Source organism: Pistacia vera, unplaced genomic scaffold (assembly GCF_008641045.1).
Source record: "Pistacia vera cultivar Batoury unplaced genomic scaffold, PisVer_v2 Contig266, whole genome shotgun sequence".
NCBI lineage: Eukaryota > Viridiplantae > Streptophyta > Magnoliopsida > Sapindales > Anacardiaceae > Pistacia > Pistacia vera.
The window spans coordinates 132,692-156,760 of record NW_022196075.1 but is presented as its reverse complement, the minus strand read 5'-3'; the positions used below and the strand labels follow the sequence as shown (position 1 = coordinate 156,760).

Here is a 24,069-nt window from a genome sequence, read left to right as displayed (position 1 = left end):
AATAAGTAAGTTTCCCAATAATGGATTGTTTTCTGATGTAGTTAATGATGATTTAGCATTGATATAAAAGTAAATGCAGTTATATGATTGGAGTTAACATAGATGAAACCAGAGTTTGATGACCACGCCAAAAACAATTAATTTATTGTTAAGCTTAACACTCCAAAGAGAGTACACACACTGATACATAAATATTTCAACCTTGCAAACTGGAAACATGCAGTATAAATGAAAACTTATTATGAGATACGAGTAAAAGAGTAGAAGCAATTGGTGGATCAATTGGACTGTTCGGTTTGTTGGTCGCTTTTGAAGGCTTCCTTATCTTTCTTCTTTCCCTTCTTTCCATGCTTATCAGGCTTCTGATGAGCCTGGTGTTCGAAAACATCAGTGATGTCCATGTGAACACCAGGATCATTGGTGTTGTATTGGCTACTGAACATGATTGAGTTATTGACTGATTGGAAGTTGCTGTTGACATAAGTATTCATTGGCTCACCCTCACCTTGTGACAAAGCATGATGAACATTTTGCTTATCATCTAACTCGCTTCGCATACTAGCACCAGTGTTAGTTCCAGCAAGAGTGATGATTCTCACACCATGATCATCATCATCGTCTTCATTGTGGAGACTTGAACCAGTCTTGTGAAGATCAGTCATGCGATCAGTGATTGCATTCACCATGTCTCTCACTTCTTTAGTATGCGGATGTTTCTCTCCTTCACTTGATGAGTGGTGGGTGGGCTTCATTGTTTCTGAAAGCATGATGTTTAATTTGTTTGTATGAAACAAATATGAAGTTGAAAGTTGGTTTGGATTGGAGGTGGATGCATATTATATATATGAAAATATGGGCTCAGAATAAAGGAAGGTAGTGCCTTCAATGATAATAAAAGAATTTAATTTATTCCTTAGAGGAGAATGACTTGGGAAGGAGTTCATCTCATGTACTTGTTATAAGCTTTTGTCATCCTTACTCCATTTTGTTATTGTTAGTTCTCTGTCAAGGAAAGAATCATCCTACTACCTTCTTTTACTATAATTGTCAAAAACTTACGAACATCTTTTCATTGAAATTGCAGGAAGAGTGTCGGTGAGTTGGGAATTGGACATACAGCTACGATGTCCATTTTCCAAATTATTCACAACATGGAAACAGGCCACATTGGATTTGGACCCATTTGTAGATCACAAAATCTAAAGTGACAGTGCGGCGCAACGAAGTGGGCTAATGGGCCTCACCCATTGCTAGATGAGGTAGGTAAAAGGATAATGACATAGAGTTAACCATCCATATTTATCAAATCTTCAATCAACAGCGTAAACCTTAAAATAGTTTAAGCCACCGGCGCCAGTCGTATCTCAGACATGTTCAAGCACTAATAATATTATATCAGGTATAAATTACAGCATTTACAAATGGTATAACTTATAATTGGGAAACTGTTTGACTGCGAAATCAAATACGAAAGAAGCGCCCAACTCACCGCTGGCGTTGCGTCACTTCAAAAGATTGATGAATTAGTTGGGTAATTTTAATCCTTTAAAACAGCCTAAAATTCCCAAACCTCGATTTATCTATCCGAACTTCTCTACATAAAACCTTCATCTCATCAGGTTAGTGGAGTTGTAAATATTAATTTTCCTTTTTAATTGATATGTATGTAGCTGCACAATCTTTTTATTATGAATTAGGGTTTTATGGGTTTTTGTTGTATTTAATTCAGATGCANAAATTACAGCATTTACAAATGGTATAACTTATAATTGGGAAACTGTTTGACTGCGAAATCAAATACGAAAGAAGCGCCCAACTCACCGCTGGCGTTGCGTCACTTCTAAAGATTGATGAATTAGTTGGGTAATTTTAATCCTTGAAAACAGCCTAAAATTCCCAAACCTCGATTTATCTATCCGAACTTCTCTACATAAAACCTTCATCTCATCAGGTTAGTGGAGTTGTAAATATTAATTTTCCTTTTTAATTGATATGTATGTAGCTGCACAATCTTTTTATTATGAATTAGGGTTTTATGGGTTTTTGTTGTATTTAATTCAGATGCAGCATGAGGGCTCAAATGCTGAACAAGACCTTGAAAGGCAGGGAAACAACAATCACGAAGTTTCTGGTGTTGAGGACAATCCCACTTTGCCTACCATTGTGATTTCTGACGGTGACTCTCATCGCCACTCTTCTAATGATGAATTGCCTCTGGTTTTATCTCCCAAGAAGGGTTACTTGTCAAGAAGTGGCAGTTCTCATGAACAATGCAGGTTCCCATTTAACTTTTTAATTTGCCAATAATTTGTTTCGGCCCAATTTTATTACGATATGTTAAATGCTCATCTGTGTTTTATACTGGTGTGGTAATAGTTATCACTATCGTCAAATTATTATTGGTCTTCGATTTAGCTGGAAAAATCAGTTGCATACAATAATTCAACAATCTTCTTTGTCTGACTTTGTTTTTTTCAGGTGTCTTTATGATTTAAGACAAAGAACTTAAGACTGTCATCTAGGCTAATAGGCAATAACCCATATTTGTTTGTTTCTTGTTCTTCAGAGTTTGTCAGCAGGACAAGGAAGAAGTTCTGATAGATCTTGGATGCAAATGCCGAGGTGGTCTTGCAAAAGCCCACCGTTCATGCATAGACACTTGGTTTCGCTCCAAGGGATCAAACAAATGCGAGATTTGCCAGTAATCATTTTCTAAAATCATTCATGATTTCAAGTTGGTTTGTTTCTAAACGCATCATAAAATTTGTGAATTTTTGCAGAGAGGTTGCTGCAAATGTACCTCCTCCAGAGACCCAGCCAGGTGTAAGTATTCTCTGTATTAAGTACATAAACTTTTCTTAGAAATTTGAGGATACCAGTTACCTTGTTTATGGTGATTAGTTAAATACATGCCTGGTGTTTGGCATTTGATGCTAGTTCTTCCCATTGTTTTGAAACTGTTTTGTTCGAGCTGTAAGCATAAATTGAGTTGGGCATTAGAACTAAATAAGATATTGTAACATGTAACATGTTTCTTTTTTCCTTTTTAAGTCTAGCACTGTGTCTACTTTGTGTTTGTTCAATGGCTGGGCGTCTGTTTTTGGACCAAGATACACAATAGTGACAAGTATCATAAAATGTTTGGATGTGAAAAGCATAACCATGTGTATAAGTGAATGGCAGTACCCATCATCGACAGAGGCATTAATATTTATTACAATATGTTTACTGCAAAGCAAGAACAGCAAATGGTGCCAAAATTATGAATTTTGTTTTAATATGCATTTGCAGTTTCTACTTGATCTCTGTAAATTTTTATTCTTGTGTTTCTTGTAGCAGACAAATTACTTGGTATGGAGTATCGACCAAACCTTTCGATCACAAAATCGTGAAAGGGTAGGAGTGATGGTGGCCTATTTTATGTGTCATTCTTCTGGTCATGTTATGAATATGGTATTGATTACTTTGGTTTAACATCAAATTATTTATGTAACAGGGATGCTTTAGTCCACTTTGGGTGGCATTCTCAATCCTAATTGGTGGTCTCCTATTGGATGTGCTGATATCAATTACACTTGGTGTCTCTGCTCTGCCAGTCAATATTATAATAGGTATATATTTCACTTCTTTACACTTGCTATCTGCTGGTATGCAAATCATTATTCTTCCCAGAAGCCAAATATGCATGATGATTTTGAACTTGAGAGATATTGTCCAGGTGTCATTGTTGTGCTTGGACTTGGGACTGCACTTCGTCTTGCCCTGGAATTTTGCCATGAGTGGAGTTTGAGGAGAGTTGTGCAAAGAGTAGATACAAATGTGAACCTGGGATACCATCCCGCTTTGTAGGTAAATCTGTATATAATGAAGTTTAGAACAAAAAAATTGAAATCTTGATTTGTCCACATATCTATAACTGTTCACTTTTTATTTGTTTTATGAGGGGACCATTGTTGGTTGCTGCTGACATTGGTGCACCTTCTGATGAATACTGAAACAACATCTACTTGATTGGTTTGAGAAATTATAAAGTTTGACATGGAGCGACTATGTGGATAACCATAAAATGATTTTAGGTCTTTGCCGTGAGTGAGAGTGATAGCTGTTTATTTTACGATGTGAATGAATGGTACAGTATTTCAAAAGGTTATCACTTATCATTATCAGAATAGACTGGAGGAGCTGTTATCACGATGCATGTACTTAAGGTTATAGTATATTAGTATGATTGTTATTTCGATCAGTTATAAGTAAGTGGTCTAAGAAGTTATGGTAGCTGTAAATTATTTGCAGTGGGAAAATCATGGGTTACCTTCAGATCAATGTGATTTCAGCGTAAATCCATATAAGTTTATTATTTTCAATTATGTTTTGCTCGTATGTTATTGGGAAAAAAAGTGTAATGAAATGTGATGCCAACAAAATGCATTAATGATATGGCTTCTAAATTCTAATGGTGGATTTAAAGTGGTGGTCCAAACGCACTAGCAAATGTACAAATTAAAGTCAATTCCGGCGTTTGGCGGCTCCTTTGTTTTCTGGGGGCTTTTGGAAGATGGGAAATGAAGAGATGGAGATTGCCGATTTCGATTTGGGAAACGTAGAGGACTCCACATTCAAATTCAATGTGTTATAAAGTAAAAGAGGCATGTGGTTGGAGAATATTTTACTTTAGATTTGATGTGACCCTACCTCCTTTCATCTTTTTTGGCAGTTTCTCCCATGACCTTGCTGTAAATATTTTGGACCATAGAAAACAAGATTAAAAAAGTTTTGAACTGGGGGGTTGGTATTTAATTTTAGAAGCTTTATGTCATTTGGGGTTGTTTCAATAACCCACGAAATAGTTATATCTGATTTTAGAAACTGTGTTAAAGAAATATCTGGTAAAAAAGAAGCCGAAAATGCAAATGATCATGTGACGTTCAACAGTGTAATATAAACTTTATGGTAGAAAAAAGAGGAAAGGGAATCTGGAAGCTTGTGGGTTAAGCAAAAGGCAATGGGGACGTGGTTTACTATGTGTAACGTGTCAGAGTTGTATTGGAGAAACGCGGATTGAAGCAGCGTACGTGCGTAAGCCTCTTTGCACTTTAGTAAGAACGCGGGTCAGAAAGACGCACACATTTGGTATTTGCTAAAGCTAAACTGAGAAACCAAAATCATCTTCAGAAGAAACATGACAGTGCTGTCAATGGGATCACTGCCTTTGGGTTTCCGATTTCGACCCACCGACGAAGAACTAATTAACCACTACCTCAGATTAAAGATCAATGGTCGTGATTCCGAGGTGCAGGTTATACCAGAAATCGATGTCTGCAAATGGGAGCCTTGGGATTTGCCTGGTATTTCTTTCAAGTTGATGCTCCGCACTCTAATAATAATAATTCCTTTCATAGTTAAGGTTCATAGGAATAATGAATAATTCTTCTTGTTATTAATATTCTTGTTAGTGCTGACTAAGATTCGTTATTTGTTTTTGTTGGTGTCAAAATAGGTCTATCAGTTATAAAGACGGATGATCCGGAATGGTTCTTTTTCTGCCCGCGTGACAGAAAATACCCCAACGGCCTTCGTTCGAATCGTGCTACTGACGCTGGATACTGGAAAGCTACGGGTAAGGATCGGACTATACGCTCTCGAAAGTCTGGCTCTGTTACTTCTATTGGTATGAAGAAGACCTTGGTTTTCTATAGAGGTCGTGCTCCTAAAGGTGAGCGTACCCACTGGATCATGCACGAGTATCGTGCCACTGATAAAGATCTCCAACCCACCAAACCCGGCCAGGTTACCTCACTTTACTTCTCTTTACTTAACATATCTCCACTCTGGTTAGTTATAGGTTGATTTTTGATGTCCCCTGTGCTTGATTTTGATCATTTATACGTTTAATTTTATGATTACGATAAGCTAGGGTTTGAATTATTTGTTCACTTGGATGCAGCCAATGTTCATGCTCAAGTTCAGTTGCTGTAACTTATTATGTGATTCTGTCATAATTTTCAGGGTGCTTTTGTCCTCTGTCGCTTGTTTAGAAAATCAGATGAGAAGAATGATGTTCCCAAGTATGATGAAGTGGAACAAGCGGGATCTCCTGTTACAAACAAATCTTCGCCTGAGGATACCTCCTCTGATCTTGTTCAAGAGACTGCAATATCTGATTATGGAACCAACGGTAATGGTGCTATACCTGTTGAGAGCTGCTGCAATAGTCATATGACTTCTGATGTGGAAGAACATTCACTTTCAGTAGAAGCCACTACAGTTGAGGTCAGAAGTTGATTCTATTTACTGTTCTTTATCTTTCTTGTACCTATTATCCTAGTTTTTCAGTATGAGCGATACATCCCATCAACTGAAGATTATATTTTTGTGCTTTTAACTCTAGGAATATCCTATTCTGGAGGAAAATTCCTATCTACATGAGCGTAGCAACGGTCAAATTGATTGCAAAGTATTCTCTCCAATGCAATCACAAATTTATGCAGAGCTAGCACCATTCATAGATTCACCCTATGCCAGTGACTTTGGCAATGATAATTATGGATTGAATTTTCAGGATGGCACTAGTGAACAGGATGTTGATTTCGCTGAGTTAGATGAGGTCTTCAATAACCATGATGAGGTTTCCTGTGAAGACTCAAGCAGTCAAAAGGACTTGCTTCTTGAAAGTGAACTGCTGTCATCAGGTCAACAGCTACTATCACCAGCAAACTTTTTTGCCAAAGACAATGCTACATACAATCACACAGATACTGAAATGTCTCGTTTACAGGTAAATGAATAACCCCCCAGTAGCTTGTAAGTGACTATGTTGGTCATTTTAGCTGTTTCATGTTTAGCTTGTACAACTTTGTAGTGTGATTTGCTGGCATTGTCTTATGAATCTGTTGCTTCAAGGCTGTTTAGTTTAAAAATTTGTTCATAGATGAATGCTAACTGATATATTTTGAAACTGTTCAATGTTTCAAAGAATCCTGTGAACTACAGTGGTGAATTTGCTGGTGGCACTGGAATCAAAATCAGAACTCGGCAGCCTCAACAATCACCAGATTCATACAACTTTGTATCTCAGGGCACTGCTCCAAGAAGACTTCGTTTGCAGATGAAAGTTTTTACTACACCCCCAGTTGGCAATAGCGAGGAGAAAGATGTGAGTCACAGTAAAGAAGAAGATGAAGTTCAATCCGCCTTCACTGAGGTAAGGATTGCCAAGTAAAGATAAGTTTGAAGGTCTTGTCTGATATGCATTCACTACTTATTGAGTCTAATATTTTCTCATGCAGGTCAATAAAGCTACAGACCATGATCCTACTCCAGATGAGCAGGATAGAGAGAGCCAGCTACTCAAGTTTAATAAAAGTAGGGAAATTACTGAAGAACCTTCTGCAAAGGTGAGGTTAAGGGTGAAACGGGATAGTGAATCCGGCAGCAGCACGACAGGACCATCAGTATTTCCAGATGGAGCTCCACAGCACCCTGGTCGTAGTTCTTCATTAATTTATTTGGTTAGTGTCATGTTAGTCGTGATCTTCTTCACATTCTTCAGTGGGATATGGAGTCGTCAAAACATCTTGATGTTGCGCTAAGAAAACTTTAGGTAGTTTGTTGTTCTTCTGAATGTTTACTCTGTAGGAAACAGGGATGGGGTTGTAAAAATTATGTATACGCATATTATGTGTAGGAAACAGGGATGGGGTTGTAAAAATTATGTATACGCATATTATGTGTAGATTAGGTAGTATTCTATATTGGACTCTTTACTGTTAGTGTAACTTTAAGTTTTTGTACTTTCTTTCAGCGTAGCGTGATGTTAGCTATACATGATACTTAGCATTAGGAGAGGAAGTTTTTGTTTGGTATATTTGCCAGTATAGTTGTGCAATTTGTCATTAATAGGTGAAGTTATATGGATAACAACAAAATGGAAGATTTGTTTAATTATGAATAGGAGTTTTTTAATTACGAGTCCAATGAATGAGAGTGATGTTGTAGTTTGGGTTTTGGACGTAGTTTAAGTAACTCCTATCTCAATACTGCATTTTTGAAATGTAAAAAACACAAGTCTTGAACAGTAAATGTTTTATATTAAGCTCCCACTGGAAGGTCATTTAACCTGAGGTTATGCCTTTCATTGCATCAGTGGAAGGTAATTATACAAAGTATATGATAAATATATGAATGAGGAGGTAAGTATATAGATATTCCCCTTGACGATGAGTGAGGAAAACGTTGAACTTCCAATGGAGTGGTATGATGAAACATTGACCTTCCCTATGTTCGTAGGTACAGGTAATTGTTTTTATGAAATAAATAAAAAGAAAAAGGAGAAGTTAGGCTAGGCGAGAGGTGGTATACAACAAGTAGAATAATACAGAGATAGTAGTAATTAATTAATGAGTAAACGGCATATTTCCACCGTTTGATCAAATCCTAAGTTGGTATCCCTAGTTACATTTATTCTAGATTCTCAACCTTAAAGTTACGGAAAAGTGTTTGATGTAACGGTAAAGGGGCGAATTAGTCATTTTGCATGAACGACACACGTTAGCAGATCGCTGCCTTTAACAGTCCTCCGACACACATTAGCAGATAGCGTCTTCGACGCTTTTAGCCTTTTTTTCGACAATTCTTCCACCCAAAATCACCCTTGTCGCCATCATTTGAACCCCCATCCTCCCCTCTACAAAACCTTACCTTTCACAACCCCTCATCACTTGTCGATTGCTGGCCACAGCAGTCACGACATGTGATTGGTTTTTGTAGGTTTTTGGTCGTTTTAAACGACGACAACCTCAACCACCACTACCATTTGACTCCTCGCATCATTCCTTACAAAACCCCTAACCTTCCCAGCCATGATAGCTCACCGTTTGCCGTCCACCACTTTACCAAAAAACAGTCGATGAACACGAACTCTCGCCCTGCGAATGGCAACTAAATGGTTGTTGGGGACATAGGGGTTTTATAGAGTTGGAGATGTTGGTTGCAGTGTGTAACGCCCCACTTGAGGTATGTAATTAAATTATTGTTGCATTGCTTTAATGTTTATTGATTTGTTTTCATTTGAGCTTGCATGTTGTTATTTTTGGTTGGTTGGCCCTTAGTTGAATTTTGTTAAAGTTATTTTAAGAAAAATGTGAAGAAAATCCCTTAAACTTTCATTAGGGGTAAAATGGTCTTTTCACTCAAAATTAGTTGAAAAATTGGGAAGTGAAAATAGATAGAATTTCATGGAGAATGTAATAAAAATGAGGGCATTACTGTATTTGACTAAGGGACATAGATGGAATTTTCAAGAAAGAGCAAGGGCAAAATGGGAATGATTATATGTAAGTTGAGCTAAAAAGGGTTTAAGTGTTGAAAGCCCTTCATTCTTCACCATCTCCACTGTCATTCTCATTCCCTAATTTCTCTCAATCTTCCAAGAATTTCTTAGGATTTTTGGAGTAATTTTTAGTAGAGATTTAATCTAATGTATCCTAAGGTAATGATTCTTGCTTTAGATGAGAATTTGCTTATGATTTGTTAAAGTCTTATGTTGTTATTGTTTAAAGTTGTAGATAGAAGACAAGATACAAAAGGGAAGGAGAAGTGCTAGAGAAGCCATTTACCCATAAGGTAAGTAAATCCAATCAAGTTAAGATTTAAGAAAATCAAGTGAGTAGGGATTTCTTTTAATTATGTATGTGTTATGTTTATTGAGAAATTGAGATGAGATTAATGATGAATTATGCTTGTTGTTGGATATATTGGGCATCTTACAGATTGAACTGAGTTTAGACCAAAACATAAAAGTTGTAGCCCTGTCTCTAAGCTTTAAAACGAGACCAAAATCGTAGCAATCTGATATGTATAACTCAAGTTATGCCTTCTTGAGTGTGACCTGTGCAGAATGACTATCTTGTTGTAACATTACATTTGTGCATTTCATGAGTGCATTAATGAGCATGAATCATCCATATGCATTAATTATGCATTAGAGAAAGAGTAGAAAAAGAGTAGAGAACTTTGAATGTGAGCTTTATTAAGAGAAAAGAGATAAAAAGAGAATAGAGTATGTTGTGCGATGGGGAACCTGTGAGTAATGGGTAGAGTATTCCCGCATGTACGTCGCATTGAGAGAGTGGCATGAGTATGGGAGAGAGAAGTGGTGTAGCCTGTGAGAGTGCATGCGGATGAGGACTATACCCGAGAGTACCCGAGAGAGAGATTATATACTCACATGACCAAGGGTTCCGAATCCATGCATAACCGAGTCCGATCGGCTAAGAACGAGTAGAAATCACGGAGAGCGAGAGCGAGTCCCGGTCGTGCCCTCGGTAAGATGGGGCCGTGACTTACTAAAGAGAGTTAGTAGAAAAGAATTCTAAGAAAGAGAAACAGAGAGAGAGAGAAACAGAAAGAGAAAACATAGAGAAGTATAAAAGAGAGAGTAAATGAGAATTGTAAGAAAAGACTTAGAAAGAGAGAGAGTTACGGGGATAGATGACTAAAGGGTTTACTTGCTAAGCATTATTTGTGCTCACCCCGTTGTCTTTCTATGTTTTTGCAGGATTTAGGTGAGGACACGGTCGAATGGACGTTGGCATGCGAGGAGGAATGGCTACACTGTCTACATAGTTTTTGATAGTTTTTTGTTTATAATACTAATTTTGTATAAAAAAATGTATATGTTTAATAAAAAAAAAATTTGGGTCCAACTACTTATGTTATTATACATGTATTTTATTATGTATATTTTTATGAGTATTTGAGTAGGAAGTAGTTATTACATAGTGGTGGTGTCCAATTGGATTTTCACAGCCGAAATCAACCAGAATCTGACGAAGAATAGAGAAACCCTAAGCCTAACGGCATCAGCAATTGGAGTGGCCAATGAGTCAGGAACTAGAGGGGTTTTGGATAAAAAAATACGGGGAAGGTGATATAGGTGACCAGGGGGTTCGACGCAGTCGAAAACAACCCAGATTGGGCAAAAATAGATAGAGTGTACAGTGATTGAGGGTGTTATTAAGATAATTTAAAAATAAAATGATAAGTTATAATTCTACTAATTTAGGGGTTAAAATATAATTTATTAATTTAGGGTTAAGGGCAATGTCAGTTTACTCTTAATTGATAAATAAGAAGGAAAGGATAAGGATGAGAGTTGAGCGAGTAGGAAAATAAACAAACAGGAAAGAGAAAATCCAAAAGCAGAGATGAGATGACATATGATAATGTTAAATAGACGCGTGGAGAGTGAGGAGCACACTGGAAATAGGATGGGTTTGGTTACATGGCGCCAGTGGTAAACAATTGGATAGCAACTAGTTTTTGCAACTCTCTGGAAACAACGGTACCAGAATCGCATCCCAAAACTAAATCAAACATGATATGACCATCCATAGCCCAGCACCCACCCAATATATATTTGACTAACAAGTCAAGATATTAGAAACCACAAATAGAGAGGAAATCGACATCGACATCGACATGTTTCTGGTGGCTGTTGTAGCAGAGTTAATGGAAGAGTACATGGTGCTTTTAGCAAGAGTGCTTGAGCATTTGTTTCACGATGCTCCTTTTCCGAGGCGGGTTCGTTTTCTCATCCTCCGCAGTCTTCCCTTTGTATCCTCCTCCTCCTCCTTCACTGCCCCCCGCCGCTTAATGTAACTTTATGTTTGTTAGTTTCTCTAATTTCTTTTCGACTCTAGAAGGCTCCATTTGTGTATATTCTTTGAGTTTCTGAATCGCTTTCATTTTCTGTAATTACATGAGCTCTAATTAATTCAAACTATTTTTTTTTTTGGTTGTTTCCTATTTGAATTGAATGGAATGAATGATTCAGTATTATATAAATTTTCCCATTTCCATCGTCTTGAAACATAAAAATACGATATCAACTGAAATAGATCAAAAAGCCAGAAATTGATCCATTGTAAGTTGATAGAGAGGAATTGGGGTTGTTGACAGTTGTCATATATAATGATGGTTTAAGATGGTCCATGTCAACATATGTCATGTAAATAAGAAAAATTGGGCCATTTCTCAGTATTATTGGTGGTGGTGGGTCTCTCAAATTATGCTTCCATGATATTGATGCCTATGTTTCATCCTTACCATTTGGTATCACAACTTACTAATAATTTCAAACAGTGACTAATCACCTCATTTTATACACTAAAACATTAATATGCCTTATGGGTTCTGAAGAAAATGAAACACAAGCATATATACACATAAAATATGTTTAAACGAGTAATAAATTAAAGATTGGAAAACTTACCCATTAATGGGTACCAGCTTCAGCTTCAGCTTCAACTGGAGCAGCTGAGATGGAAGAAACAGTGGCATTGAAAGGTGATATGTATGAGTACGACGGTGAAGAGGAGAATCAGTATTCAGTAGCGTTAGCAGTTTTGAGATGGATATTATTAATAATAACCGTGTGCCTTGCGTGTAAACTATTCACAACTGGATTTGATTTAGAATTAGAATTTGGAACTTGTCTAAAGTTTATGCCTGTTGCCTTTCCATGGAATAATTATAAATAAAACAAAACCAAATTAACTACCTGACAATATTATTAGGGTAATGCTATTCGTATTAACGGATTTTACTAATCAGTTTACTAACCTTTGTTAAAATTATATATGGTATCCGTACTATGCATATAGTACTTGTACTATGTTTTAGGTTAGTACACTGGTTAGTAAAATCTATTAGTACGTAAAGTATTATTGATATTATTAATACATTGACACACACATATATATATATATATATATATATATATATAAAATATGCTACTTGTACAATCTGACATAGAACGTTCAGTGCCAGATGGCATGTGCCATGTTACGTAATGCTCTAAAAATTTAAAAAAAAAAATTAAAACCCAAAATTTCCAAATCAAATTTCCTCTCAAATTTTACAATCCTTAAATCTGATTTTCTATTTCTTCTTCGCCATTTTTCAATTTTTTGTTCTTCTTCTCCACTTTTCATTTTTCTATTTCCTCTTCTTCTTCTTCCTCTTCTCCATTTTTCAATTTTCTATTTCTTCTTCTTCTTCTCCATCGCTCTTTCGATAAATCAAACCCTAACCCTAACCACTGAAACCAAAGAGAGTATCAAAAAGGGTTAGCCAAAATTCCTTAAGCAAATTTAATTGCATTCCAATAGCCTTTTTGACGTTGACATGGACAACATGGAATATGGTGGGTCTTATTAGAATAACTTACCAGTTAATTAGCATCTTATGGTAGTATATATACTTGAATAATTTCTTTGCTAGCCCCCTTTTCAGACCAATATATGTACATAAATATATAAAACCAACATGATGTGCATCGTGTAAAGAGACAAGAGTGGTGGAATAATAATACCAATATGGTGCTGATAATATATTGAATGGTTGGATAATCAATAACAGTACACTTATTCTTACAGCTTAAGTAATGAAACACTGATATTTTTTTAATAAAAATAAATGGTAATAAAGCAGTGTACAACAAGGCAAAGGTTCTGTTTTGAGATGAAGGGTTGTTGAAAAAACCAAGTCCTGACTAATAGCAATGTGTTGGAATAAAAACTTTAAAATGGAAGGGTGTGTAGATAGAAATAGTGGATGTTGAGTGAGTAGTGATACGAATACTTTGAAAAGAAGATTTCATAGAATATATGTATTATGTTCATAATGTTCGCCTTTTGGTTAATTAAGCCCATCCCAGAAGGAAAACCTGATATTCCCATATGCTCATGCTATCCTAACCTACGTATGAAGCATCAGTGTCATCCATTTTTAGAGATACCATTCCCTTCCCTTGTTTAAAGGGTTTATGTTTAATATATTTTTCTTTAATTTAAGTAGCACAACCGGCAGGCATAGGAAGGAATAGTATATATAATTAGAGAGACATGCTGCTTTGGAATATATTACCCAAGAGATTACAGCTGAAGGGAAGCGATGCCAAATCCAAACACAAAAAGAGGTAGATTGATCGAGAGGAATATCTTCTAAGGGCTGGAGTTCCTTTGTTTCCAGTTTTATCTTCTTACTTATCTATATATATAAATACATATTCAACTCCCTATGGCTACCTTACTATCAACCGCATTCCGTTCTGTCATATCTTCAATCGCTTACTGTTTCTTTGGCTATCAAGACAACATCAAAAGCGTCAACATGACTAAGGGTCGACCACTTTCTTTGCAGGTTCAATTCGCTCCCTTGATCCTTTTGTTTTTCATTTTTCAAATTAATTAACAAACCAAACTTATGATAAGAGACTCGCTCCTCCTCTAAATCTCTCTTCAACTTATTGATTTCCACATAAAGAGAAGCATGCATAACACCAAATTAAAACATCACCAAGGAGCACGCAATAGTTACTTCTTTCTTATCAACACCCTCTTATTAATTTTCACGTAGCTAGCTATGGCGTCACTCATGTTTTATTTCGTTTCATCGGTTTCTTCTGTTAATTGAAGCATCTGCATGTGTAATACGTATATATTTTAGTAGCCACATCCATGGCTCTCTCTCTCTCTCTCTCTCTCTATATATATATATATATATATACAGAGAGAAGAACTAAAGAACAGGATATTTCATATATATCATGCATGTTTTTCACTTGTACACCAGGTTTATATAGTCTATATATCATATATCTATATATATATATATATGTTCAAAAGCTATTCTCTGTTATAAACCTAAGGCTACTCTACCATGTATATTTCAACCAAAATTAATGAACTTCCATTATTTAGGTATCTTAATTAATCAAAACTTTTATCATGTTTTATTTAATGGAAGGATCAATGCATACATATAAAAGTGAAGGTTCCTGGCCTTAGAGAATCCATAACTAATAACATGGCTTTTCTTAATCCCTTTAGTTTCCTATAAACGCATGGCCTAAAGCATAAAGTTACTTTTTGACTAAGAGAAGGGAACAAAGGAATAAGATTAAACTGCGTACATGCCATCGATATATTTATATTTTAATATTATAGCCACGTGTTGCATAATATATGCTTCACAGACTGTGGAGCTCAAAGTTAGGATGTGCTGCACCGGATGCGAGAGAGTTGTCAAAAACGCCGTTTACAAGCTTAAAGGTAATTAATTATATTTGTTTAATTTAATTGCGCATGAAAATCAATATTAATTGAAATTAATTAACAATATATTATTACAGGGGTTGATTCTGTTGAGGTGGACCTAGAGTTAGAAAAGGTGACGGTGGTGGGATACGTTGACCGGAACAAGGTGTTGAAGGCTGTAAGGAGGGCTGGAAAAAGGGCTGAGTTTTGGCCATATCCAGATGTACCTTTGTATTTCACTTCTTCTAATAATTACTGGAAAGACACAACTCATGAATTTAAGGAGAGTTACAATTACTATAGACATGGTTACAACGTTGGTGACAGACATGGGACACTTCCAGCCACCCATCGGGGAGACGACAAGGTCAGCAACATGTTCAACGATGATAATGTTAATGCTTGTTGTCTCATGTAATAACTCTTCTTCAATTACACATCTACTACTTCTATGTCAACTACTGTTGTACTTGTAACATAATATCTACTGTATTAAATTATACTTATATATATATGTATGTAATTATCTAATAAACAGTACTTAATCATTCTCCAACATCCTAAATTTTACATTTTGTAATTGGTTGGTTTGATTGATAATTGATATTGGACACAAAAGCATGCAGCAGTAAATTAAGATGAAAAGCTATTATTATTATTATTATTATTCTGGGAATGGAGCACATATTCACTTCCTAATTCTGTAATGAAGAAATTCTTCTTTGGGTTGAATTAACCCGTTAATATAAGTAAAACAAAATTAATTAGCTTTGGAAATGGGTCTTGTGGAATCACGCAGTTTATGAAAGGAATACATTACAGAAATTAATTAAAATTGTTCTCATTCTCTGTTTTATATATATATATATATATCCACTGTCTTATTCCACAAGGATTCCCTTGTTTACTTTCTCACCCTCTCCGCCCCCACCATCACCCCTTCCAACGCATATCGATTTCCACTATTCTTGTTCACATCATATATATATATATATATATATAGATTCTACTTAATCTAATAAAAAAACAACCAATGAATGAACTCCTATACTTTTTCTATTTTTTTCTTAACGTCCAAGAAAAAACCCTACATTTTCTTGGCAACTGCTATAGCATTTCCACATACCTTCTACTTGTCTCTAAATGATAAACGAATTACTGATAATTTTGATGAAAATTGGAAGATCAAAAAAATTAGAAAATAAATACAAAGCCCAACAGTACAATCAAACACTAAAGTCGTCCCTCAAAGTAATCTGGGTTATTCATGTCAGGTCAGGTCTCTTCCTCAATCTCAAACTGTTTAAATTCCAAGGCTTGAGTTGAGTTTGGGTTTTGCAGTTGGAGAATAATGAGTGATACTAACGGTAAAATTAACAAGAGCATTAGACAGACAGAATCATCGTCCCGTTTGTCACCTTTGGCTAAGCCCTTCAACTTCAATAACCAGGCCCATGAATATGATGGTCAACAATCCTTTAACTCATTTTCACTTGACCTCTGCAATTTGAAACAACTTTATGATTATGGTGGGTGCTATGATCAATCGGACCCTTTTCTAATTCATTCCGATTCTGATGCTATGTCTTCGTCTTTCGCTAAGGCTGCCCATCAAACTGTTATTGGGGACCATACCTCTTCGTTGTCTTCCAATAGCTTTCCCAAACAAGGTATCCTATACCTCTTTTCTTTACAACTATAATTTTTTTAATTTGAATGTTATTCATCTTTGTTTTATATCCTGCTCAAAACTCAACTTATGTTGTTATAAACAAATATGACATTTATGGGATTTTTTTTCAAATATCATATTCCTAACATATGTAATTATGAATGGAAGGAGTGGAGCCATCGCCAAATTTGTTGCTGTTTAGAGTTATTATGAATTTTGAGATTTATAGGTTCAACTACTGAAACCAAAGTTTTTGTCATCAGCCTTTTCAGCAATGACCCCACTCCAGATGGTAAATTTTCCCTTAAATTTTGAGGACTCGACAGGGTTAATCTGTTGTTATTAAAATTCAATAACATTTTTGCTCTCCCCTGTAAAAGAGTTGTTTAATTCTCCAGACTGTTTGTTAATTCTGTAATGAATGTGAAAATGGGTAATTTTAAAATGCTGCTTCACAAATTTATGCATGACTACCATGTATAAATTTTGAGCTCTAATTCCAGGTAAAGCGTTGGAGGTCATATATTTGATATTCATATCCGTTCCTTTCCCCCAATTTCTAACCTGCTATAGTGTATACATCTTTGTCATGGATACTTTACCAAGTTGTATTTAGTTTCTTGCTTCTTGCTAGGCTAGTTTCAGTTCTTTTTTACGGTATGGTATCAATTTTTCTTTTTGGCTCACCATATTACTTCAGTCAAGTCTGCTGATGAATTTATAAATGAAATCGCACTTTTCTCTACGGTTTTATTCTAGTTTGTATCTGCTTATGAATAGCTTGTAGATTTTGTTAACTTTGTCACTTTATGTCTTCTTGTTGTACTGATAATTGATGGAGTATGCAATTAATTTTGGATGTTTATGTAAGTTTTTTGTTCCTCAAGTCTGCTATCATGCCTAGCTACAACATAGATGGCTTGGAGGCAATGTAATTCAAATATTGCTCTAAAAGGGAAACTTACCAGTTCTGTATCCTTATGCAGATGAATGCACACATCCTCAGCCATCAGAATATAAGTCTCCTCAAGCTCGAGTTATGAGACCATCAGGTGCCAATAATTTTTTCCTTAAACCTGTTTTGTCAGGAATTGTGGATTCTTGTTGTCATGATGCTGTCATCAGCAATGAGATTTATTCTTGTGGATTTTCAGGAACTGTGGATTCTTGTGGTGATGCTGCTGTCATGATCGAGCCACACATTCTTCTGAATGCCAATGATAAGATTGTTTGCCATGAAAATGTTCCCATAGGTAAAGGGAAGGAAAAAAAGAATGGTGAACATGCCAATAATGAAGCTATAGATTCCTTGGTCATGGCAACAAGAAAGTTGTCAATCACTTCTCTTGACTGTCCTGATGTTTTTTCCTTGGAAACTGATGGTACTAAATCGGGTGTCCCTGTCCAAAATTCTTCTGTAGTGTTAGACCAGAATGACTCTGACTCTGATGTGGATTCACCTTGTTGGATAGGAACCGGTGCTTATCAATCTCCTTTTGAAGTTACTAAGCCTGTGGGTTCACAACTTCCTAGAATTGAAATAGAAGCACGTAAAACCTTGAATCCTCTGGCACCTCATTTTTTTCCTGAAAGTGCTAAACAACTTGCAAATTTCCATGAGAGTGATTCTAATGGAAATGACCACTTGTCTTTCATGATGGATCTATGTGCGGGTTTTTCTTTCTCAACCAAAGAACAAAGATTTATTGATTCTGTGAAAGCAGGAGCTTATTCTTCAGAAATGAGCAATGTTATAGGAACTCAATGTTCTAATAACATTCATGATGGAGGAAAGATATATTCCCTACCCAAAAAGTCAAATAATCTTTCTGTGCCCAATTCTTTACTTGGTGATCAACCATTTCTCTTGGAAGATTACCTTACTTCCAGTGGTCAGGGCGTGATAGGGGCAGATGTTACTGGTCCTATGAAAAATATCAAAGACACTGTGTGTAATGGTTCATCTTGTGTGACTTCCGCTGTGACAGGGAATTTCCGGATTTTATCTTGTTCTAGAGATGGTGTTCCCTCAGTTGTTGATGGGAAACTTCAAGGTGCATCAAAGTCTACATCTCCAAAATTAGATGTTCAATCAGTGATTAGTACAATGCATGATCTATCAAAGTTGCTTTTGTGGAATTATTCAAATGATTTAGATTCAATAAATGAGCATGAGCATGATATGATCCAGCAGATAATCAATAATCTTAATATCTGTATGACAAACAAGGTTGGACAAAGGATTTCAATACCTGAATCAGGTCATCACTGCACTTTACACAGTCCTATGAAGTTATCTGATTGCAACAAGGTATGGCATTGTATGAATTTTGACTGCTGTTGATCTGATTTGCAATAAGTAACGGTAACTATTCATTTAAAATCTTTGGAATGGTAAATGATTTTTGCCAATTAATGGGAGTGCAACATTGAAGTTATGGAAATTGCATCCTCTAATTTACAATTGTATTGTCATGTTTTGAATTGGTTATTTATTAATTTTTTGAGGTATTATCCTTTTTTTTTTTTTTTTTCTCTAAAAGCAAATAATCTTGGTTTATATGCCTTCATTTGCTGTCCAAAGCCTGTGCTGATTTTTTATCAGCATTGTGTTAAGTGAAATTGTTTATGGCTATTAGCGACTAGTGAACGAAGTCCCCTACCAAGTCCATTCATGTCTTAACCACTGTGTTATGATATCAATGGTGAAATGTTTGAATTGAATTATTGCCTTTATGTTCCAATTGAATAATGTCCGTGCTGTCATTCGAACTAGGAATTCAAGTTAACAAGGTTGAAGACTATGACTGTTCCACATGATTGGGAAAGGCAAAAAAGTTGGTCCACTAGATTTGACAAGAAAGTTGCCGGTCCTTCTTCTTATCCAATAAATGGTGAAGGCATTAAGAATGGTGATGCATACACTGAGGTACTTTCGGCTGCCTTTTGATGATCATATTATCTTCTAATTTGATATTATTAGCTAAAAAAGATAACCAGTTTTAACAATCAGGATGCAAGATGCAGATAATCAGGAAACAAAATCATCAGATTATAGAAGGAATGTGCTCTCAACCTTTGTTGCATGGAAATTCACAGGTTGAATCTGAAGCTGCATTACGTATATGAAATGTTTTTTAGATCTTGCAAACTGAGCTGGAATGACGCAAATCAGTCAGAAGGTAAGATTAATTTCATATCTTATTCCAATCTTTTTGGACCAACTTAATACTCTGGTCTGTTGGTTATACAGTAATTTTTGTTTTTTGGGTTTTTTTTTTTTTTTTATCATGAGCATAGAATGGTTAATGTTTGGAAGCGAAGGCTGCTGTGCAAGTAGCATGTATAGTTGTAAACTTAAGGCTACTCATTACTAGTTTTTACTGGTTCGGCAAAAGTTTTTTGAGGCTCTTATTAAGGGTTTGATCCGTGTTATTAAGGAAACAATTTCTCGGTGGACGGTAGATACAAGATATGGGGGAAGCCATAAGCTGAAAGGTTCCTATCCTTCAATCCCCAACCAGCTGATTAAGATTCGGAGACTGAAGTTGCATAAACGTGAAGAAAACATTGTAGCACCGGAGAATGTATAGGTCATTGTAAGTAAGAGAAACATCATTTGTTGGTAAAGCATCTTCACAATATGTACTTAAACATTATATCAAGTTATTAAAACTTGTAACAATTATGTTTAAAAATTATCTCTCGCCTCTCTTGTCATCAAGACAACTTTGTACTTTGTTAGATCTAACATTATTGAGGGAGGTATGAAAGTGAATCATGATCCAATGGCAATGGATATGAGATATCTTTTAAGCTGCTACAAGGGTGTGTAACATTGAAATAAGAGTAATATTACACTTGCTAAGTGAAATCTCTAAATTTCATCTTATGCACATAAGAGATTTCACTTTGAAAGTGTAGAATTACTCTTGAAATAAATATCACCACAGGTTAGCTAGGGACAACAACTCAATTATGGGAAGTTTGGGTCAGGGCTAGAGCTAATTATAGTCTGATGTGGGCTCCTTAAATCGTTTTCAGGTTCAGTTAACAACTGGGTCATAAGAATAGAATAGACTGGGGCTTATGTTGGCCCAGAGATCATGACTCTAAAAAACTTCACCCCCAGAAGGCTGGGCTATAACCTGAGTTTTTTTAACATAAATTGAGACAAAAACCAGATTGTCAAATAGGAGAGAAATACAAATCTTCTTAAACACTACAAAACAAAACTATCAGTGTCTATGAATTTCACTTTCCTCACCAATATATTACTTTCTTGTTGCTTCTAGGATGGATCTCTCGGTCTCTAAAATCTTTGTTTAATTGTCTCTTTTTCTCTTCTCTTTGTGTTTATCTCCTTGTGAACATAGATTGAAGTTGCAATAGCACTTCTGAGAAGCTATATACGAATCTATAAATTGGAAATGGTAATGAATAGGGGTTAGGGAAGTGGAGGGTAATTGAATAATGTAGTTTTAAAAAGAAAGAAATTGAATGATAAGAGAGAGAGAGAGACAACAGAAAGACAAAACAAGCTCATTAATATCTCATTAACTATGGATGGTACTGTATGAAACATTACATACTTAGGTTATGAATAGCTAGTTGGAAGTACAAGGACAACCCATGTAACTGTTCATCCCAAAAAATTATTTAAAAAAAAAAAGAAGTGACCATTCATAACAAGTGGGGACCTTTAAGTTGTTGCAAATTTGGCATCTACTCCTGTACATTAAATATTATTATAAAGTAAGTTAATTGTAAATTAAAGCAGGAACATGTTTTGTCATTTAGAGAAGGTGCCAAACTTACAATTAAATCTTAGTTTAGGAGTAATCAATTTCTAAGCGTGGTGCTATGGTCCCATTCCAAGATCACATGCATGAGTTAATATAATAGATAGCAGAAAAGAAATAGAATGAAGACAAAACAAAAGGGAAGATGAACTGAAAGAGGAAAGATTGGTATTGGGCATTGATTGGAGTACAGGGTAAGGTTTAGCGACAATCTGGGTATCCGGCATTGAATGAGGGAGAGCCAGCTTAGGGTTACAAAAAACATAACATCTAATAATACGACAAATATGTATATATCATGTAAATGAGCCCCATCCCGTCCTCATCCCATCAGCAAATTTCCAGGTGGGTCGTCAGAAATTTTTTGCAGGCAGCCCCACTTAGTTTTGTCTCTTGGTTTGCTGTTTGCAGATGAAATATGTAGATTTAAAAATTGAAGAAATTAAAAAAGGAAGAAGTATCTTTTATAAGATTACGGCTGTTAAGTTAAAGAGGATGTAGATGGATCTTATCCCATCCCATCCAATGACTATAAGCATGAGTTGTAACTATCAATATTTCACTATAATTGCCGTTGTTTTTTGGGATCGACTGCCGTCCCACTCTTAGCACTGTCATTGTTAATCCTCTGTTGCGTCAATAATAACAATATTATCAAATGGGTGTGTCAGCCTTATTTATTTTCTTCTTCTTCTTCTTCTTCTTCTCCTTCTTCTTCATTTTTGCTGCATCATGACATGACACAGCAGCATTATAAAATTATAAAAAAAGAGAAGATCGAGAAGGGTATATGCAATGTGTATCAGTTGTCCATATTAACTTTTAGAAACAAGGAATGTTGAGTGGTTGAATATGGAAATGAAGACAGAGACTCTGAGAGTGACAGGTCTCTTTAGTTTTGAGCGTGAAAAAGCCTATAGAGTCTGCCTCTAATACCACAAATACTGAATACATAGAAAGACCAAAAGCAATCCTCCATGACATTCACGGGAATGTGATGCATTAAAAGCGAAATAAAATGAATATATATATATATAAACGTAGGTGTCGTGGTCCATAGGAAAGAAAGAAAGAAAAGAATTGGGGGATTAAAATGCACGCCACTGTCCTCTTCAATTAAAACAATAACTTTACTACTTCTCTCTTTTATTGATTGTCCACATTCATTATACACACCCTATTCCCTTCCCTTCTCTATATGTTAACCCTATATTACATTTAAATACACTTTCTCTTTCTAGAGTGGGGACTCCACTGCCACTGCCACTGCCACTGCACATTCTCATTCTCATTCTCATTCTCAATCTCAATCTCCATTCCATTCCATTCTAACTATCTAGTTCTAATTCTAGTTGTAGTTGGTTATGCAAATGTGGTGTTGATTAGGGTTTGGTTTTGTAGGAGGTCCTTATCAAATATTCTGGTTTTGTAATAGCAGACTTCACATGGTAGGATTATTAAAAGCAAGTAAAGAAGTACTGGGCATGTGAAAATAATATCAATATATATATATAAAGTGAGAAAGTAGATATCGTTAAGGCTGTCTGGGCTGTTTCCCGAATACTAATTACGCTCATAAACAACGCTGAAAGCGATGTGTCTTTCTGCCTTTATTTTTTAACATTACGTATCACACTAGTCTAGATGCTCATAGCCTCACAATTACAAAACGACGTGGCGGGGCCCAAGCTATACTTTTCTTTTGCTATTCCATGCATTTCTATTCTGTTCAACTCAGATGAAAATATCCCTACTGTATACATTACTATTACCGCCCTTTTTATATGTCTTCTTCTTCCATTTTCTATATAATTTGAGATCGTGTTTTTTGCCCAACTCCTCCACATGCATAATTAGTATGTAATTAAGTTGATCGCTGCATTAATTACTCATATACAATGACTTGGTATTTATGCCATTATGGTGATTTTTTTTAAGTATATATGAATAATATTATCAATCATTTGATCCACCCCATCCACAGCTTGATCTGAAAAGAATACAACGCCGCTAAAAATCGAGCTTGACATATGTATATATATAGAAGATCTCCTCTCGTAGCTACATGCATCCCATGAGGATTAGCATTGAAAGAGCTTGATTTACTTAATTAATATCGTTGGTCAAACCCGGTTAAATCTGCCCATTAAACACAAACTCTGATTGGACACCTTTTCCAACACAAGATCATGAATCACATCCACAGAAGGGAAGAAGCAATTTAGTTTATAAACCCATAACATCACATATTGGAACGACAAAAAAATGTTAGTAGTCACCCACGCTCAACTAATTCTGCTGCTGCTGCTGCTCCATCAATGAAAAGGTTTCGGTAATCGCAACCTATATTGCTAACAAGCCCTGTAATTAGGGCCCTTCTTGCTTTAAATCAAACAAGACATACCATTCCAATAATCTGAAAACTCATGTGGAGTTCATATATATAAGAGCAGAAACCGTACATGTCTACCCATAGGTTGCAGCCAGACTGCGTATA

General features: G+C 35.7%; 6 protein-coding genes across 16 annotated transcripts; 5 read left to right on the top strand and 1 right to left on the bottom strand.

The window, feature by feature from the left end:
• Positions 1 to 114: 114 nt before the first annotated feature.
• LOC116133188 lies at positions 115 to 948 on the bottom strand. The gene has a single exon (XM_031418867.1). The coding sequence runs from the start codon at positions 765 to 767 to the stop codon at positions 279 to 281; it is 489 nt and encodes a 162-aa protein (XP_031274727.1). The 5' UTR covers positions 768 to 948; the 3' UTR covers positions 115 to 278.
• Positions 949 to 1,810: 862 nt separating this feature from the next.
• On the top strand, positions 1,811 to 3,907 carry LOC116133177. 3 transcript variants are annotated; one of them, XM_031418850.1, is made up of 7 exons: positions 1,811 to 1,951; positions 2,062 to 2,276; positions 2,567 to 2,701; positions 2,781 to 2,823; positions 3,340 to 3,396; positions 3,497 to 3,611; positions 3,719 to 3,907. In XM_031418850.1, exons 2-7 carry the CDS (start codon positions 2,062 to 2,064, stop codon positions 3,847 to 3,849), a joined length of 696 nt encoding a protein of 231 aa, XP_031274710.1. In that variant the 5' UTR covers positions 1,811 to 1,951; the 3' UTR covers positions 3,850 to 3,907. The 3 variants fall into 3 exon arrangements, with proteins under 3 accessions (XP_031274710.1, XP_031274709.1, XP_031274711.1); XM_031418849.1 differs by having other exon boundaries at positions 3,337 to 3,396; XM_031418851.1 differs by lacking the exon at positions 3,340 to 3,396.
• Positions 3,908 to 5,013: 1,106 nt separating this feature from the next.
• On the top strand, positions 5,014 to 7,944 carry LOC116133175 (protein NTM1-like 9). Of its 3 annotated transcripts, none has more exons than XM_031418848.1 (7): positions 5,014 to 5,345; positions 5,498 to 5,787; positions 6,007 to 6,270; positions 6,389 to 6,454; positions 6,560 to 6,775; positions 6,974 to 7,201; positions 7,287 to 7,688. In XM_031418848.1, exons 1-7 carry the CDS (start codon positions 5,180 to 5,182, stop codon positions 7,587 to 7,589), a joined length of 1,533 nt encoding a protein of 510 aa, XP_031274708.1. In that variant the 5' UTR covers positions 5,014 to 5,179; the 3' UTR covers positions 7,590 to 7,688. The 3 variants fall into 3 exon arrangements, 2 of the variants coding, with proteins under 2 accessions (XP_031274708.1, XP_031274707.1); XR_004128503.1 differs by adding an exon at positions 7,699 to 7,944 and having other exon boundaries at positions 5,017 to 5,345; positions 6,389 to 6,775; positions 7,287 to 7,649; XM_031418847.1 differs by having other exon boundaries at positions 5,020 to 5,345; positions 6,389 to 6,775.
• A 3,287-nt stretch (positions 7,945 to 11,231) lies between these two features.
• On the top strand, positions 11,232 to 11,791 carry LOC116133190. The gene has a single exon (XM_031418872.1). The coding sequence runs from the start codon at positions 11,479 to 11,481 to the stop codon at positions 11,656 to 11,658; it is 180 nt and encodes a 59-aa protein (XP_031274732.1). The 5' UTR covers positions 11,232 to 11,478; the 3' UTR covers positions 11,659 to 11,791.
• A 2,064-nt stretch (positions 11,792 to 13,855) lies between these two features.
• Positions 13,856 to 15,647, top strand: LOC116133184 (heavy metal-associated isoprenylated plant protein 30-like). The gene is made up of 3 exons (XM_031418864.1): positions 13,856 to 14,202; positions 15,038 to 15,113; positions 15,194 to 15,647. Exons 1-3 carry the CDS (start codon positions 14,080 to 14,082, stop codon positions 15,514 to 15,516), a joined length of 522 nt encoding a protein of 173 aa, XP_031274724.1. The 5' UTR covers positions 13,856 to 14,079; the 3' UTR covers positions 15,517 to 15,647.
• Positions 15,648 to 16,182: 535 nt separating this feature from the next.
• LOC116133174 lies at positions 16,183 to 20,435 on the top strand. Of its 7 annotated transcripts, none has more exons than XM_031418844.1 (6): positions 16,183 to 16,768; positions 17,757 to 17,822; positions 17,925 to 19,081; positions 19,547 to 19,699; positions 19,870 to 19,952; positions 20,211 to 20,435. In XM_031418844.1, exons 1-5 carry the CDS (start codon positions 16,450 to 16,452, stop codon positions 19,897 to 19,899), a joined length of 1,725 nt encoding a protein of 574 aa, XP_031274704.1. In that variant the 5' UTR covers positions 16,183 to 16,449; the 3' UTR covers positions 19,900 to 19,952; positions 20,211 to 20,435. The 7 variants fall into 7 exon arrangements, with proteins under 7 accessions (XP_031274704.1, XP_031274702.1, XP_031274701.1 ...); XM_031418842.1 differs by having other exon boundaries at positions 20,071 to 20,435; XM_031418841.1 differs by having other exon boundaries at positions 19,798 to 19,952.
• Positions 20,436 to 24,069: the final 3,634 nt, after the last annotated feature.